This window comes from Orycteropus afer, unplaced genomic scaffold, assembly GCF_000298275.1.
Source record: "Orycteropus afer afer isolate SDZICR_OR568_19922 unplaced genomic scaffold, OryAfe1.0 scaffold00448, whole genome shotgun sequence".
Taxonomy (NCBI): domain Eukaryota; kingdom Metazoa; phylum Chordata; class Mammalia; order Tubulidentata; family Orycteropodidae; genus Orycteropus; species Orycteropus afer.
In genome coordinates, this window is record NW_006922035.1 from 1,449,638 (window position 1) to 1,466,640 (window position 17,003).

Below are 17,003 nucleotides of genomic sequence, written 5' to 3' on the forward strand. Positions count from 1 at the left end.
GTTTGGGCTTTGCTTCTGTGAAGATTGACAGCCTGGGAGACCCTGTGGGCAGTTCCACTCTGTCCTCTGGGGGCGCTGTGGGTCAGAATGGACTCCAGGGCAGTGGGTTTGTTTGTTTTTTCCCATTTTGTCTATAAAGGAGCCCTTGTGGTACAACAGTTAGGTGTTCAGCTGCTAACAGAAAGGTTGGTGGTTGAAACCCACCCAAAGGCTTCACAGGAGAAAGACCTCGTGGTCTGTTCCCATAAAGCTTACAGCTGAGAAAACCCTTTGGAGAAGTTGTGCTCTGTCCCGTGGGGTCGCTATGGGTTGAAATGGATTTGAAGACACACAACAACATGTTCTACAAAGTTGCCATGAGCACTGAACTATGGACTACTGACCACTGCTCCAGCGAAACACAGGGTTAGAGTCCTGCAAGCCTCTGGTCACAACAGTGTCCCCAACCGGTCCTTCCATGGCCTTGTCTTATATGTGCATCTGTTTGGAGTCACCTGGCGTGACGCCTTATTGCTGAGTCATTCCCACGGAATGCATGCCCGACAGCACTGTCACTCAGGCCTGAACAACGCTTGGCACACACGTGTCTTCTCCATAAGGGCCACCACAGCCTTCTCACACTTAACACTAGACGACGCTTCAGCACCACACTTGGGGACCGTGTTAAACAACACAATCACCAACAGAGGCATAAAATGTGAACAGCGAGACGCCCAGTCGGACAGGAAAGGGCGCTTGTTTGCAGTGTGGGAACTGGAACAAGAACACAGAGCGTTGCCTTGTCCGGCCTCAGCTGGGAGCGTGCGTGCGGCCTTACGCACACGTTTGCTTCTCTGCACACGTCCGTGAATGACCACAGAGGTGCCGTGGGTACTGATTTGAGGTCACAGATAGGTTTTAATGGCAAGTGAATCTGCGGAGTGGGACCTCCACATCCTGAGGATTGGTGTGTGAACGTCAGTGATAGCCAAGTATTGAAACCACGAATGAGGCCGTGGCGGGGACGGATACAGCGCGTCTCTCTCAGCTGCCTCCTTCCTTCGCTGGGGCTGCCGAAACAGCGCCATTGCTCAGGGCAGCTGATGCCAGGTCCGACCTGTGCCACCCCAGAAGACACTCCCGCTTCCATTGCGTCTCGACGCCGGCCCTCCTGGGGACTTGCGTCTCCTTAAACAGAATTGCTTTCTTGCTTTAACTCGCCTTTTGGAATAGAATCTCCATCTTGTATTAGAGGCAAATTGACAGAGAAGTGAAGTCCGCCTCCTGCCCCTGTGTTTGCACGGAGGATGAATTGGAAGTAAATGAGGTGGGAGTTGGTTTTCCCTGTGGTGACCGGAGCCAGAATGACTGGACCGTGGCTGAGCTGCTAGCATGGCCCTCGGGGAGGGAGGCGGGAGGGAGGCTTGGCTCACCACCAGGTGAGAAAGTAGCAGGTGCCGGGGGCTGATCCCTGAGGTGGTTTCTCCAACGGTAACTGCTGGCAAAACTCGGAGCTGAAGAGGGCAGAGGAAGGGGTTCATTGGAACTTCCTGTCACTGCTGTGGTCGGTGCTGTCCTGAGCCACGTAAAAGCCACAAAGCCGGACCCAGCAGGTCAGTTTCAGGGGGTTGTTGACGGTCTGTGCTGTGCCCCAAGCAGCCCCCTGAAGACCCACGTAAGCCTCAGATCAAAGGTTGATTGTTGAGGTTCATTGCGTCCAGTCAGCTCCAACTCCCCGTGAGGACCAGGGTGAGGATCGCCGGCCCGCTGGAGCCATGTGTGGCCACTGGGCCGGTCTGTCGCATGGGGCTCCCTCGTTTTGGCTGACCCCTACTTTACCAAACAGGACGTCCGGATGGGTCTCTCCTGATGGCGCATCCAAAGTGAGCGAGCTGGAGTCCGCCATCCTCACCCCTCAGGAATGTTCCGGCTGTGTTTCTGCTCACACTGATGTGTCGGTCCTCCCGGCCGCCTGTGGCGTCTCCAGCAATGGTCACCATCATTCAGAGGCATCAGTTCCTCTTCCGTCTTCTTTATTCATTGTCCAGCTGTCACATGCACATCAGGGGACCGGAAAGACCATGGGCTGGTGCACCCTCGTCTTCAAAGTGACATCTTCTCAGTTTAGAACCTGGAAGAGTTCTTTCGCAGCGGATTCATACCCACTGTGAGAGACGGCGTTGCCCTGCAACTGGAATAAAATGTTTAGTGTCCTAGTCATTGGGGTGGGCGGTGCTGGGAGTGGCCCATGCAAGTGTAGATGGTTTGGTCAGGGGAGGCCGCACTGGGGAGGTGGCGTTGGAACAAACACCCAAGGAGGTGAGGACAGAGTGGAACTGCCCACAGGGTCCCCAAGGCTGTCAATCTTCACAGAAGCAAAGCCCAAACCACACCCACTGCCTGGAGTCCATTCTGACCCACAGCGCCCCTAGAGGACAGAGTGGAACTGCCCACAGGGTCTACAAGGCTGTCAATCTTCACAGAAGCAAAGCCCAAACCACACCCACTGCCTGGAGTCCATTCTGACCCACAGCGTCCCCAGAGGACAGAGTGCAACTGCCCACAGGGTTTCCAAGGGTGAAACCTTGACTATTGAGGTTCCTCCTCCGCCGCCGCCGGCTGCTGGGCTGAAACTGCCTCCTTTCTGCTAGCCGCAGTGCTTCACCCACAAGGCTGGCCCGCAGAGCTGCCGGCCCCAGAGCAGTGGAGCTAAAACCCGCATCAGCATCAGAACCACCTGGGGTGCTGCTGATTGGCTCCACTAGGCTCCGCCCCCAGAGTTCCTGATTGGGTGAGGGGGAGGGGCACAGGCTGTGTTCCCTAACAGGTTCCGGGGGCTGCAGATGGTACCGATGGGGAACCCCACTTTGAGAACCACTGTGTAACACTCGTCATATGGCCACACCTCCCTGACGGAAGTTTAATTAGGCAGGAAGGTTTCCAGTTTTTTAGCTGGGGTCTCGGAAAAAAAACTGTTCAGTGACTAAGGACGCCGAGAACGGTTAGTGAATGGCAACAGGGGGCTGCGGTGTGTAGATCTTGGTTTCTGCCAGCCCCAGGCATGTGTGGGTCTCAGCCCGCCTTTCACAGAGCCTCTGGCTCACGGGGGTCTCTTCTGGTGCCACAGAGAACACCTCTCGCCTCTCGCCAGGCAGGCTGTCTGCACACAGAGCATTTCTCTCCCGACCCCAAAAGCCTTTCTCCCCTTCTCTGGAGAGCTCTTGAGAAAGCAAATCTGTCTGCTTTGCGGGGGTGGGTGCCATGGACCCCTGTCCCTCCCTGTTTGGGACCAAGACACTTGATCAGCACCGGAGCCGGGAGTTGTGGGGAGCGAAGGCCTGGGCGCCCGCTGCGGTCTGCGTTACCAGCCTGCGCCCCCAGCTCTGGGGACCCCTCAGGACTGGCCTCCTGCTGGAAAAGGGGAGGGGGAAGGGGAGCCCAGAAGGCGAACCAGCCCCTGGGTACACCCCCCCGCCTGGCGGCAGAGCTGCATGAAGGCACGCTGGCTTCCTGTCTCACCCCTGCAGCTCGGTGCTGGGGACCCCAGGTCCCCAGGGGCCAGGGCCCCGCGCCCTCCACCCTGGAGGTCAGCTGCAGGCATTGCAGCCCAGGCTCTGCTGGGGGCACGCACATCCTGCCCCCGCTGATGGTGCCGCCTCCACACGTGGGAAGTTCACCGGCTCCTGAGCTTGGAAGCAGGGTTCGTCCCCAGGTGAGCCGCAGGTGGCCTTCTCCACAGTGGTATTGGCCAAGTAAGGCACTGACCGCCAGGCCCGGTCCCTGGCCTCAGATCCTGGGAGGACGACGGGCTCGCTGTTTCCCAGCGCCCTGCGTGCCGGGCCCTGAGGTCCCTCCCGGAGCAAGCCTGAGGAGAGGTGGTGATACGCCCATTTGACAGAGAAGCAAAACGTTGGGGCAGAGAGGCCAGCAGGCCAGTGGCAGAGCACGCAGCAAGGCGGAGAGCTGCAGGGCCTGTCCTCGTTGCTCCCTGGCTCAGTGGGAACTTGAGCCCTGTGCAGGCCACGGCTTCCCGCGCCTGACTCAGAATGTGCAGATCGGACCCTGGGTGTTGTGCTGGCCGACTCTGCCACTTGAGCAGGGTGCCATCCCTCCGCACACCCCCAGACCCACTGCACGTCCGCTGAGCAGGGCCAAGTCTTGCGCGTTGATTCCCCTGCTCAGGGACTTTTATGGGGCAGTCAGTTTGGTGATGTCATCCACCAGGCGTACGTCTGGACCCAGCAGTTGCAGGGACTTCTTCTCCGAGTCTCCTGTTCACTCACGTGGAGCTACAAACGGGCAGGAGCCCAGTCACTAGCAACCATGACGGCGTTCACGCTGCAGCGGGTCACTGCCTCTCACGGGACTCCCAGGCCTGACGGACGAACCCTGGAAATGGGTGGTGGTGGCCGTGCAGCGGGGTGACCCGGTGTCCGGGAACTGCGTGGTCAACATGGAGCAGGGCAAGGGTTAATAGTGTCTCCTTTCACCACAATAATAAAAGGGTACAATTAGGCCCAACTCAGACCCTCTTCCGACTTAACACATGGTTCCATCCTTCTCGCTGGCCCAGAGCTCCCAGTCCCTCGAACGAGATTCAAGCCTCTGGCCAGGCCAGCCGAGCGCGCAGGCTTTAACCAGGCAAGTGCCCTGATTTCGGAAACCTGCCTGAAACACCATGAAGCTGCTAGGGAACGGAGAGTCAGCAAAGGGACTAGGTGAGCCCTGGAAAAGAGCTGTTAGTACAATGGCAAAAGGAATGACCCGACCACCAAAGGGTTAACAGGGCCCCCGGGAAGCGGTGTGGCTCTCTTGAGACAAGACCCGCTGCTTCCGGGCCAGGCTGACTTTCTGTAAAGGGCTGGGGCCTTTGTCCACCACAGGCTTGGTTGCATGTTCTCAGCATTTGATTAGATTTGTAACAACCTCTTCAAAACCGGTTGCTGGGAAGAGAGATGAATGATACACAACAGTGGCTCTCAAATCTCTCGGTCTTGGGCCCACTTTACGACCTTAGAAGTCCTGGAGGACCCAGAGAGCTTTGGTTCACGCCGGTCAAAGACAAAGAAAGAAACCTGCAAACACAGCAGTGGCTGTGAGTTCCGACTCCTGGTGCCCACGGGGCTCAGAGCAGACGTGGGGCACCAGGGTCTCAGCACCGGTTTGGTGGGAGCGGACCACCAGGCCTCTCCTCTCAGGGGCCTCTGGGTGGACGTGAGCCTCCAGCCTTTGGTTAGCAGCCAAGGGCGTTACCCGTTTGTGCCACCCAGGGCTCCACAAGCAGCTGGCATGGAGTCAGTCCTGACACGTGGTGCCCAGGTGTGTCCGAGAGGAACAGGCCTCACTGGCCCTTCAGTGGCTGCCATTTTAAAAGCAGATACCAGACTTTCCTCTGAGTCATCTCTGTGGGACTCGAATGTGCAACCTTTCAGTCAATAGCCCAGCATGTCACTCTTAATGGGCAGGCCGTTCTGACGCTTAGAGGTTACCTCCCGAGAGCAGAGCTAGGGCCAGAGCTTTGGCGGGAACGTGCACAGTTTGGAGAAGCAGGCTGGCTGCGTCAACCCTTTCCTGCCTGTGAGGATAGACCACACTCCCTCGTCTTGTCTTCACTGTGCGCAAGAACGTTCGGTGCCTGTGAAAAGACTGTTCACATGGCCCTGGGATCAGTGTCCCCACCCCACTGGCAGCCAGACTGCCCTCACAGTTTCTGTCATTTCACACCCTCAGGCCTTGTAACACTCCAGAAGTTATTCCGTGTTCTTTTCTAGTTTAAAATAAAAACTACGGCCCCTCCTGGGCCATGTGGGCCGGGAGCCGTGTTGGGACCAGCCTTGGTGCGGTGGTGGGCTAGCCATCCCTGCGGGATCAGGACCAGGGGCCGCACCCTCGGACCCACGTCCCTCCCTGTCGCCTGCCGTTGCCAGCATGAAGAATCCCGTGGCCTTTTCAGTAACAGTGCAATGGCAGAGACGCAGTGCAAACAGCCGGCAGCTTCGCGGCCGATGCAATGGAAGAGCCCCCACTCCAGCTTTAACTCGGCCTTCAGGAAGGGGCCGCCCACAAGACACACAGAAAACAGGAAGCCTCACTGTGGAGCGGGGTCTTTCCTGACTACCCCTGACGCCCCGTCTTTCTACCTGCTTTAATTTTGCAGTGAATTTCTAAACAGTGGACACCAGGGAGGTTGAAGATCCCTGGGGAGCACGGCCCCAAGACATTTGCCTTGAAAGCTGCCGCCTACGGAGGGAAATGTATCAAGTTCCTGTCCTACGGATTTTCTAACAACATTTCTTGTATCTTTAGCTTTTTCAGAGTTAGAGGAATGTAAATACCTAAGCACACACTAAGGAGCTCTTGTGGTGTAGTGGTTCAGGCATTTGACTATTAACCAAATGGCTGGTGGTTCAAACCCACCAGCTGCTCCGCAGAAGAAAGATGGGGCCATCTGCTTCCATAAAGATTTACAGCTTTAGAAACCCCGTGGGGTCACTAAGAGTCGGAATCGACTCAACAGCAGTGGGTTTGGTTCCGGTTTAACTGCACACCATTGTTGGCAACTGTGTGAGTCGGGACAATGAGCTTGTGTGCTTGTGTTTAAGGGATGTTTGCAGTGGAGTTGACTGTCACTTTGCTGACTTCACCTGCGTCCCCACAAGCTGTCACGCAGTGTTTGCACGCACGGTGTGGCCGTCCCTATACCATCCATCCATGCAGCAGCCCCGTCAATGCGGTGAACGTAGACATGCCTCTTCCCCTCCCCCCTTCGTAAGCGTAGCGAGTATCTCCCAGTTGTCCCTCCGCCTGCCTCGGCAGGAACGAGATAGGTTAAGAAGGGCGCTGAGAGGGTCATCCACACAGAGCCAGCTGGGCAGCTACTCGGGCATCAGTGACGTTATGTGTCAGCTTGGCTGGGCTGGGATTCTCAGTGGTTTGGCAGACACTGGACTCAAATGCCCTTCCATGATGTGCTGTAATGTGGTTATCTCCATGATGAGATCGGATGTACTGTATTCACCTCCATGATGGGATCACCTTGAAGAGAGCTGCTGTGAGCAGCCAATCGGTTGCAAGGGAGTTTCCTTGGGGTGTGGCCTGCATCCAGTATATAAGTGGATGTCCCAGCAAGGCTCTCCCTGCAGCCTGCATCCTACGCCGTCTTCTGACCTGGGGTGTGAGCCAGTAGCTTGCTGCCTGGCCTGCTGTTTTGGGGATTCACCAGCCTGACCCTGCCCCGCCACCTGAACCTCAAACTTGGACTTGCCAGCTGCCACCATCTTGTGAGTCATTGCCTTGAATTAAATCTCTCTGAGCATATTCATAGGAAGCTCTGGTGGTTTAGAGGGTGAGGCATTTAGCAGCTAACCAGAAGGTCAGTGGTTTAAACTCACCAGCTGCTCTAAGGGAGGAAAATGAGGCGATCTACTCGGTAGATTCACAGCCTTGGAAACCCAAGGGGGTTGCTGTGAGTTGGAACTGACTTGAAGGCAGTGGGTTTATATATTTATAGGGAACTCTAGTGGCACAGTGGTTAAAGCGTTAGCTGCTAACCACAAGGTCCAGGGTTCTGGCGGTATGGCCTTCCAAGGCTGTGAGTTGGAATCCACTCAATGTCAGGAGAGGTATATGTATTTATAGGCTCCCTGCTAGTGCAGTGGTTAAAGCACTCTGCTGCAGACATGTCTGTGGTTTGGACCCACCAGCAGCTCCCCTAGGAAAAGGTGTGGCAGTCCACTTCTGTAAAGATCACAGCTTGGGGAACCTGAGGGGCAGTTTTCTGTCCTACAGGGCTGCTATGAATTGGGGTCAACTCAGTGGCAGTGGGTTTGGTTTGGAAAATATATTTTCTACATAAATGCATTTCCCTGGTTTGCTGCTCTAGAGAACACGGCCTAAGACCCGCTTCTGCCAAAGAGCCTTGTGAGATCCCGGTGGCAGACTCGGGGAGCAGGAAGCAGGCCCACGGACGTCCGTCTGGAATCCTGGCCGGGAGGCTGGAAGCTCACCTTGCTGACGCGACACGGGACCCGATGGCCCATCAGGACTTGGCTTCTGCGGACCTGACTTTCTCAGCACCGCAGTCCGCTCAATCCCCTGCAGCCTCCTGTGAGAACCACCAGCGGCACCCATCCCGAGGCCGCGGAGGATTCGGAATGAGTCATCACCGTGGTCAACATCGCTCCTCTGCCGGCTTTCTCCACAGACCCCTCGGAGCTATGGGATACTCCTGGTACCAGCTCTCCCTGTTCCTCCACACTTCTGCGGCCTATGGTGTGCCAAAGGGAGCAGCGGGGTCCCTATCTGGTTGGCATGGCCCTTCCCGGGGTTATGAGGGCAGGCGCCAGCGTGGCAGGGGCAGCTCAGGGCACCCTCGCCACTGGAATGGGGGCTTCCACTACCAGAAAGGTTGTGCCTTTGGAGAAGAACCACCCTCGGAGACCGGGGAAGAAAAGAAAGAGCAGGCAGAGTCGTGGCAAGTTGAAGAAGACGATTTCCCTCCTTTGAGTCCAGAAGCTGACAGACACTGTCCGCCGAGCACACCGGTCAGGACCCCTTCTGGAGCGTGGAAAACCCCACCTAACGTCAAACAGCCCTCCAGGGTGCCAGTCACCAAAGAGGGTCCATTCACCTCTCTGGGATCTCGCCATGGCCGTGGGAACAAGTCTTCAGCCATGCTCCCAAGTGTCTACAAGAAGCTCCTTCCTAAGCCTGCACCACTTATCTCCAAGCCCCGTGCGTGGACCACTTACCGGATGGAATTCACGTCACGACCCAGCGCCTCCAGGTGGCAGGCTCCTTTCACCAGTAGGGTCTCCGTCACCAAACCAGTGCCACCGGCTGGCGCAGTTCTGAGCCCTCCGCGGGCGAGTCCCGCCAGCACCACGCCTCCTGCTCTGAGCTCCTTCTGCCTGACCAAGCTGACCCACCAAACTATCCCCAGGAAGAGGGGGTTCCTGAGGCTCCGGAAGAGCGATGGGACAGGGGACGCCGGGGAGAGCCGTGGCGAGCTGGCAGGTTTGGGGAGCAATCCACCCGCACCAAAGAAGAGCTGGCAGGAGCTCAGCTGGCAGGACGGCCCTGCTGTCCCCGTGGTGGCGCAACGGAAGCGCCTCTGGCACTCGCTGGAGGCTGAGCGCCGGCTGCTGAAAGTGATGGGGTGGCAGGAAAACCCCAAAGACGACGAGGACTGCCGTCCCCTCACGGAGGAGGAGCTCAGAGACTTCCACGCGAAGATGGAGAGGCTGGGAGCCGGCTTTGGGAAGAGCCCTCCGTGGGGATGCGCTTGCAAAGCAAAGCCTGAAGATTCGGACTCCGAAGCCAGCAGCATTCAGACATCAGACGACGAGGGCTGGGACTAGGACTGACTCGACCCGGAACCTCGGCTCCTTGCTGAGGGAGGACACAGGGTGTCGCTGAATGTTCCAGGCACAGGGGAGATAATCCTACCCCAGACAGCGACTGGCTCTTCACTTTGGTGGTTGGTCTTCCCTGTTTCTGCTTAATAGAGAGAAGCTGGGTGGTGGGAGAGATTGTCACATGTATAAACTCTCACAGTAGATATGGGGTGATACTCAGGTGAAGGTTAGCAGCACAGAGAGGACACTGGTCTGTGGGAACAAGTCCCTAGCCCTCACTCCCCCTGTGCGCAGTGACAGAGTGACTATGGAAGTTGTAACTGTATTGAGTTAATGACAATCGTTTGCATATTTTATTTCATGTGTGGCTCCTTGGGGAACTTCAGCATGTGGTTTTATTTTATTGTGCCCCCCCCCCCCCGCTTTAGGGGCCAGCTGTGAAGTAGCTGGTTACAGGGGACACTGTTATTCTTACAGCCTTAATATTCAAGATGGATTCTAAATAAAATTTTTGTGACGTTTCAAAGATTAAGATGGTTTTGATCACATTATTTACAGATTTAAAGGATGTGGTTATGACAGGTCTGTCGTGGTGGTGGTGGTGGTGATGGGTGACGTCCAGTCAGCTCCGACTCACAGCGACTCCGTCTACAACAGAACGGATCCCCGCCCAGTCCTGCGCCAGCCCCACCATCTTTGCCACGCGTGAGCGCATCTGTGATGGTTGGGGAAAACGCCACATAAGATAAATAACTTGGAATAAATAGTTTGCATCAGTTAAAAAAAAAATTAAAAATGCAATTTACCAAGAAAATGGCCAAATCCATTCACAGACCTGAGGCAGATCCAACATACAGGCCTGTGCACAGGGCCGGGGGCTTTGTTGATGGTGATTTGAAACATCTCACTATCGATTCTCTTCAGTGAGCCAGGACTCTGGTTTAGACGGAGGGGGCGGAGGGAGAAGAAAGAGGAAAAGGAGAGGAGGTGCGTTGTAACAAAGCGGCTTCCAGGTCACAGCTGGGCCTCGGTGTTCCAGGAGGTGTGCCGCGCTGCTGGGAGCATTTCCCAGTATCTGCTGGAGGGACAGAGGTGCGCACCGCGCCTGCAGGAAGTTGCTGACCGCCATGGAGCTGGAGGAATGTGGTCTGCAGCCCCACCTTCTCCAGGGCAGCACCCAGTGGCGGGGCCCAGCCCAGACCACCCGCTCCCGGTTAGTCCCGCACCATGGGGGTCTCTCGCCCAGCTGGGATCAGGGTCCATGTCAGAAAATAAGACCAGGTTATGCATTTAAATAGTGCACTCGGCATGTCACTGCAAATTGACCCCAAGACACCCACTCCTCACTGATCAACACAGGTAGGCTCCAAAGACTGGGTGCTATGTGAAAATCGGCCTGATGCCAAAATGGAGGACGAACACATCATTGCCTCACTGTGCGATTACGTCACCACACAGCTGCCAAACCACTAGGAATCGTGGCCCCGCCAAGCTGACACATGACCTTAGCCATCACAGCCAGCATTCTCTTGCCTTGGACCTTTGGTGTTCATTACGACCAGACGTATGTCATAAATGCACAAAATACACTATCGTAAATGTGAAATGTCAGTTCACGAGATAGTCAATAACTAAGGAGTAAGGCATCCAAGGCGGTGACAAGAACGTGCTAGGTACACAGTGTTGCTGTTAGGTGCTGTCCAGTCAACCTTGACACATAGTGACCCTAGGCACAACAGAACGAAACACTGCCCAGTGCACAGTGGGATTTGCTAAAGGACGGTCCCATCTTCATGGATGTCTCAGATGCGACAGCTGGAAGGATCCTTAGCTATGACATAGCCCTGCCCCTCACTGAAAGGAAGACGTTGAGATGCCAGGACGGTGAGGTATGTGGCCAAGTTTAGATGGCAAGTTCAGGGCGGAGCAGGAATCCAGTTCCCAACAAGCAAACTGCTGCTTGGACAAGCAGTGTGTACCTCGAGGAATCCGGCCAGCAAGTCTTAGCCAATCCAGCCCAGAGGCCAAGGCTCCCATCTGCCCTTTGGGTGTCCAGGACTGTTCAATCTCTGCCCCTGAAACTGATGCTGGCCAATGGGCAACGCGAATACTCAGCCAGCCCTGGTCCACCTGGAATGCAGTGTAGGGACGGGGAGCGGGCAGAGGGGTGGCGGTGTCTTTGTGAGGGGAGGGGGCTGGTGAGTGAAACTGCAGTGGCCACTAAAAAACTAATCACAATTAATCCGTGAGGGTGTTTGTGCTTTAATGAAGCCATTAGCTAAGGGCCATTCTGAGAGGGAAAATGTAGACTCAACTCTGAGTCCATTACCTCTAATGAACCTGCAGATGGGCTGAGGGGATCTCTGGGTATTCGTAGCAGCTGTAATAGCCCTGGTACATGCTGCCTGGATTGCAGCCAGGCTCCGGGCATCCCAGGGACCCGGAAGAAGAGCCGGCAGACAGAGGGTGAGCCTCCGGGGTGCTGAGCACAGGCACCAGGGAGGACGCTGGCCTTTCCGCACGGGGGCTCTTCCGGGAGTGCCTGTTTGTGCCCGTTGCTCCCCTGGAGAGAGGACAAAGAAAAGCACCTTCCTTGCGTCTCCTGCTTCAAACTGCAGCTGTGAATTTGGAGAGAGGTTTGGGGAGAGATTGGTCCAAAGGTAAAAGGTGTGAAGAGGTTCCAAAGACAACTGTGCTTCATCCTCACTTGGCCATCAAGAAAAAGATTCGCAAAGTGCAAGCCAGCAACACCGCACAGATGCAAAGCAAAGCTAAACACCTTCTCAGCAGTACGGTGGACACACACATGGCTGTGTGAGAGGCCACACTAGTAGCTTTGCCCGCAATCGGTGTGGGCAGTGCAAGACAAAGGCCCAAAATCTGCAGGCGCATGGCTTAGAGATGATGTCATCCTACCCCTCATTTGTACAACGAGGACATGGAGACGCCAGGAGATTAAGGCATGTGGTCAAGCTCATAGGGCAAGTTCATGGCAAAGCACTGACTGGAGTCCGGGTTTCAGAATCCCAGTCCCTAACAAGCAACACACACTCACGGGAACGGCTGAGAGGAAGACACTGTGGTTTACTTACAAGTCTGCAGAAGGAAGCCCTGCTGGCCTGGTGGCCATTGCCAAAATGTACTCATCATGAAAATGACATGGCTTGTCAGTCTTGTGTGGACATCCGTGGTTGTTGGACAGGCTCTATCCATCCCTCGTATCCGTGACGTACCCTGATTTTTTTTTTCCCCCATAGCACCTGCGGTGAATTGCTTGATGTGTCCCTTCTAGCCGCTGTCCTCCATTCTGTGATGTACTGTAAATCCTATTATCCCTGCCTGTGTGGGGTGGGTGGTAGTTAAGGTCGGGTGTCAACTTGGCTGGGCAGCTGGTAGTAGTCGTTCCCTATAATGACTGGTAATCGGCTCTGTGGTGGGATTTGCCTTAAGCTGCTGATTGTTAAAGCCATCCACTTGGGTTGTTTCTGTTGGGGCAACACAGGTGGAATGTATCTTGAGTCCTGCCTTGCTGGAGGGTGTAACTCAAATCACCACCCTTAGCTTCCTTGAGGGTGTACCTACGAATCTCCCGGGAAGGTTCGCCCTCCTCTCGCTCCAGTTCTGTGTCTTTGCTCATCCTCATCTCACCCCTGGATGTGGGACAGCAGCCATCATCTGATCTGCTGATCGAGGTTCATCAAACCCCGAGAACTGGGAGGATCCTCCACACCCTCTCGGAGCTGGGACTCGCCGGCCTGCCAGCCTCGACCACTACTCCCTGAGATGATCCCTTGGGTGTCTGTGAGTTCTGTGAGGCATTACAGCAAATACAGAACCCTAAGACGGGGCAGATTACTGGGAGGAGGAGGTGGCGGTTGTTGTTGTTATGTGCCGTCGAGTCAGACCCGACTCATAGCGACCCCTCCTTGGGTTTCTAAGACAGTGTCACTAAGGAAGTAGATTGCCCCATCTTCCTTCCGAGGAGTGGCTGGTGGGTTTGAACCGCCAGCCTTCTGGTTAGCAGTCAGATGCCTTACACTATCAGAGCTCCCAGGAGGAGGAGGAGTTAATGTCTGAAATGATGGAGTGGCACGGTAGTTTGGACATTTGGGACATCTTTAACCTCCGCCTCATAGAGACCAGGCTTGCGCTGATCTTTCTGAGAGAGATTATTCAAGCAGCACCTTATCCTCATGGACCCTTCCAGTCTAAGAACTGCAGAATCCTGACACACTCCTGGAATCCTAGCACTGCCCACCCCTCTGGTTCCAGAACCTTCTGGTCCTAGAACCTTGGCACCACTGACCCTGCTCCTCCTAGAACCTCTGCAGTTTTGCTCCTTGAAACTCTATAGAGTCCTTGGGCTCCTCTCACTTTGGCTCCTGGAGGTTAGCACTGTTGGCTTTCCTGCTCTTAGAACGTTAGCACTGACCACTCTTTTAACCCTAGAATCTCAGTACCAGTGAGCCTTCAAGTCCTAAAGCTCGGCCTTATTTCCCTTTGACGTTGCCCACCCTTCCAGTTAGGACATCAGCCCTGCCGCCTCCTACAGCACCACTGGCCTTCCTAGTCTCAGACCTGTCCTGTTGAGCCTTCAGTCCTAAAACGTCTCCATTCTGTGGCTGGACAATCGAATACAGTGGCTAACCATGACTGGTGGCGCAGTGGCTAAGGCACTTGACTGCTAACCAGAAGGCTGGCGGTTCAAAGTCACCAACCACTCCGCAGAAGGAAGGTTGGACAAACTACTTCCATAGTGATACTGCCTTGGAAACCCAAGGAGGGATCATTATGGGTCGGGTCCGACCTGACGGCACATAACAACAACAACAACTAGGGGAAGGGACTTTACCACACCCAAGCCACATGTTGGAGAGTGAAGGGGGTGTGAGGCTCCTTCACAAAATCAGGATGTTACCCCAGGAGATCTGGAGGCAACAGCCAGCATCAGCCACACACGCAGCACATGTTGGTGGGTGCTCTCATGCCGGCTGTGAGCGACCGAGGCAGGATGGAGAGTCCGGGGACGTTTCTGGAGCCGCGGACGTGAGTTAATTCCTATTTGTAGAAAGATGGCATTTCTGGCTGAGAGTGTACCGTAGCACAAACCATGGGAGTAACGGAGAGGGCCAGGGATGCTTGAAGGAGCTCTGGTGGCATAGTGGGAAAGCATCTGACTGCTAGTCCAAACTGCTGCTCCGCGGGAGGAAGACGAAGCAATCTGCTGCCATAGATTGGAAGCACCATGGGATCACTATGAGTCGGAATCAACTTGATGGCTGTGGGTTGGGTTTTCTGGGTGAGTGATGTTATTGCAGAGACTTGGGCATGAAGGGGACTAGAAGGAGGGGGTGAGAACTGGATTGGGGAGCCTCCAAGGCCAGGTAGTATTGGTCTTGATTTTTTAAACTACTCATCCCCCACTGGAATGAGTCTTGGTAGGACTGTCAACCAAAGTGTCCCTCCTTGACCCGAGTTAGACCCGTCAGACCCTAGTTCTAGAGAGTATCATCTTTGGCAGAGTGACTCAAGGGAAGGGCTGGGGCCTTCCACACCATCTCTCTCTGGATAGGTGGACATCATTACCTGTTTTCAACATGTTGGAAGCTACTCTGGTCTTATGTTTCCAAAGACTTCTTCAACTTCTCGTTAGGTACTGTGAGAGCCTGGATTCTATCGAATAAGTACCTGTATTAGTTTCCTATGGCTGCTGTAGAAACAAAACAAAACAAAAACCCCACAGTGTATTGTCTTACAGTTCCAGAGGTCAGAAATCGGAACTGGGTCTTCGAGGGCTAAAATCGAGGTGTCGGCAGGCTGGGTCCTTCCAGAGGATCTGGAGTAAATCTGTGCCTTATCTTTTCCAGATTCCAGAGGCTGCCACATCAGTCCAACCTCTGCTTTCATCCTCACATCTCCTGCCCTCTGTGGGGTGGGGCACAGGCCTTTCCACCATGTAAGGGGACAGAGTCCCATATTACCAGAATTGGGACGTGGGTGTCTTTTGGAGGCAGGGGGATTGATTACTCAGCCTGCCATGGACCTTTTAGCTCAAATTAGTCAGAGTTACCTTCCGTTGCTTACAACCAAACCCTAACTGATGGGTAACTTCTACTTCCCTCCACAACAGAGAAAAGTCATGTTTCTGGCTGTTGATCATAAACTGAAAGTAAATTGTTAAATATTCTTGGAAAATTCTCTCTTTCACCCAAGTTCCTAAGGTGAGTACTAAGGCCAGACAAGAGGACAGTCTGGCATCTGACTTGGGAACAGGTGCTCCTAGGATCCTCTGGTTTCCAAGAGACTTGAATTACTCCTTTGACCCAGGTGTGTCCGATTCCCTTGACAGGACACTGAAATTCTCAACACGGCCATCCTCACAGGAAAGACAGTGGCTGTGCCCATCAAGGTGGTCTCCGTGGAAGAGAACTGTGCTGTCACGGACATCTCGGAGTCAGTGGAGTGCAAGTCCACCGACGAGGACGTCATCAAGGTAGATGACCCCTTAGCCAGAGGGCTGCACTGATGCAAACTCCACTCGGGTCACCCATATAGTAGGATGGTTCAGCCCAGTGAGATAAGCGGTCCAACTGGTGTCTTTTTGTGTAACCCAGTTCTGGTTGTGTCACTAAACTTTTCCACGTCCACTTCTCTTGTGTGTGGCTTCACGCCAACCTTTTTCAACATCATTGGTATTTCTGAGTCCTTTGTTTCAGCCACTGTGTCAATCCGTGCCAACTGTCTTATTTAGCTAATGCTGCCAAAATACCACAAGGGGGTGGCTTTAACAAACAGAAATTTCTTCTCTCGCAGTTTAGCGTGCTGGCTCCGGGGAAAGGTGTTCTGTCTGTGTCAGCTCTGGGGGAAACTCTGCCATCAGTCTTCCCTTGGGTGTAGGAGTTTCTCAGTGCAGGGACCCAAGTCCAAAGGACAGGCTCTGCCCCCAGCTTCCTTGGTGTTACTGAGTCCCTCCCTCTCTGCTCCCTTCCCTCCCCTTTTTTCTCTTGTAAGATAAAAGGGGGTGCAGGCCACACCCCAGGGGAACTCCCTTCCATGGGATCAGGGCTGTGACCTGAGTAGGGGTGTGGCATGCCACCCTAATTCCCTTACAACTGATTGATCCCATCAGATCATGGATGATGATTACATCATCACCTAACTGCCAAACCACTGGGCATCACGGCCGGCCAAGTTGACACAAACTTTGGGGTGACACGGTTCAATCCAGGACACCAACCTAGCTTTAGTCAGTTATGTGTTGGCTGGGATCAAACCTAAAGTAGCAGCGCGGATGGTATAAACAGGTGAAGTGGACGCAGTGAGTCCCGGCTCTGAACCACCACCGTCCCCAGGTGGGGGAGGTGGCCTTGAACCCCGAGGGCTGTGCAGAAACCCTGTGGAGTCTGAGGGGCCAGGCAGGGGACGAGACACTAAACACACCGCCCAACAGAAATGAAATTCCTGCCCCAGAGGCAACCTTAAATCCTCAGGTGGCCACAGTCAAAACACGCAAAAAGAAACATGCATAACTAATTGTAATACTATTTAATAGTATCTCAACATGGAATCAGTGTGAAAGTGGAGTGATGTCTACACTGCCTGCCGGGAGGCCTCTAACATCTGGGTCTGTTTTACACTGAGGACGCGTGTCGGTCTGAACCAGCCCCA

General features: G+C 54.6%; 1 protein-coding gene across 1 annotated transcript in view; it reads left to right on the forward strand.

The window, feature by feature from the left end:
* Window positions 1-17,003, forward strand: part of TMEM132C (transmembrane protein 132C) — a 190,856-nt gene that overhangs the window by 150,953 nt on the left and 22,900 nt on the right. Inside the window, exon 6 of the mRNA XM_007954227.1 lies at window positions 15,685-15,828. Coding sequence (XP_007952418.1) covers window positions 15,685-15,828 — 144 coding nt within the window. The remainder of the gene's footprint in view (window positions 1-15,684; window positions 15,829-17,003) is intronic.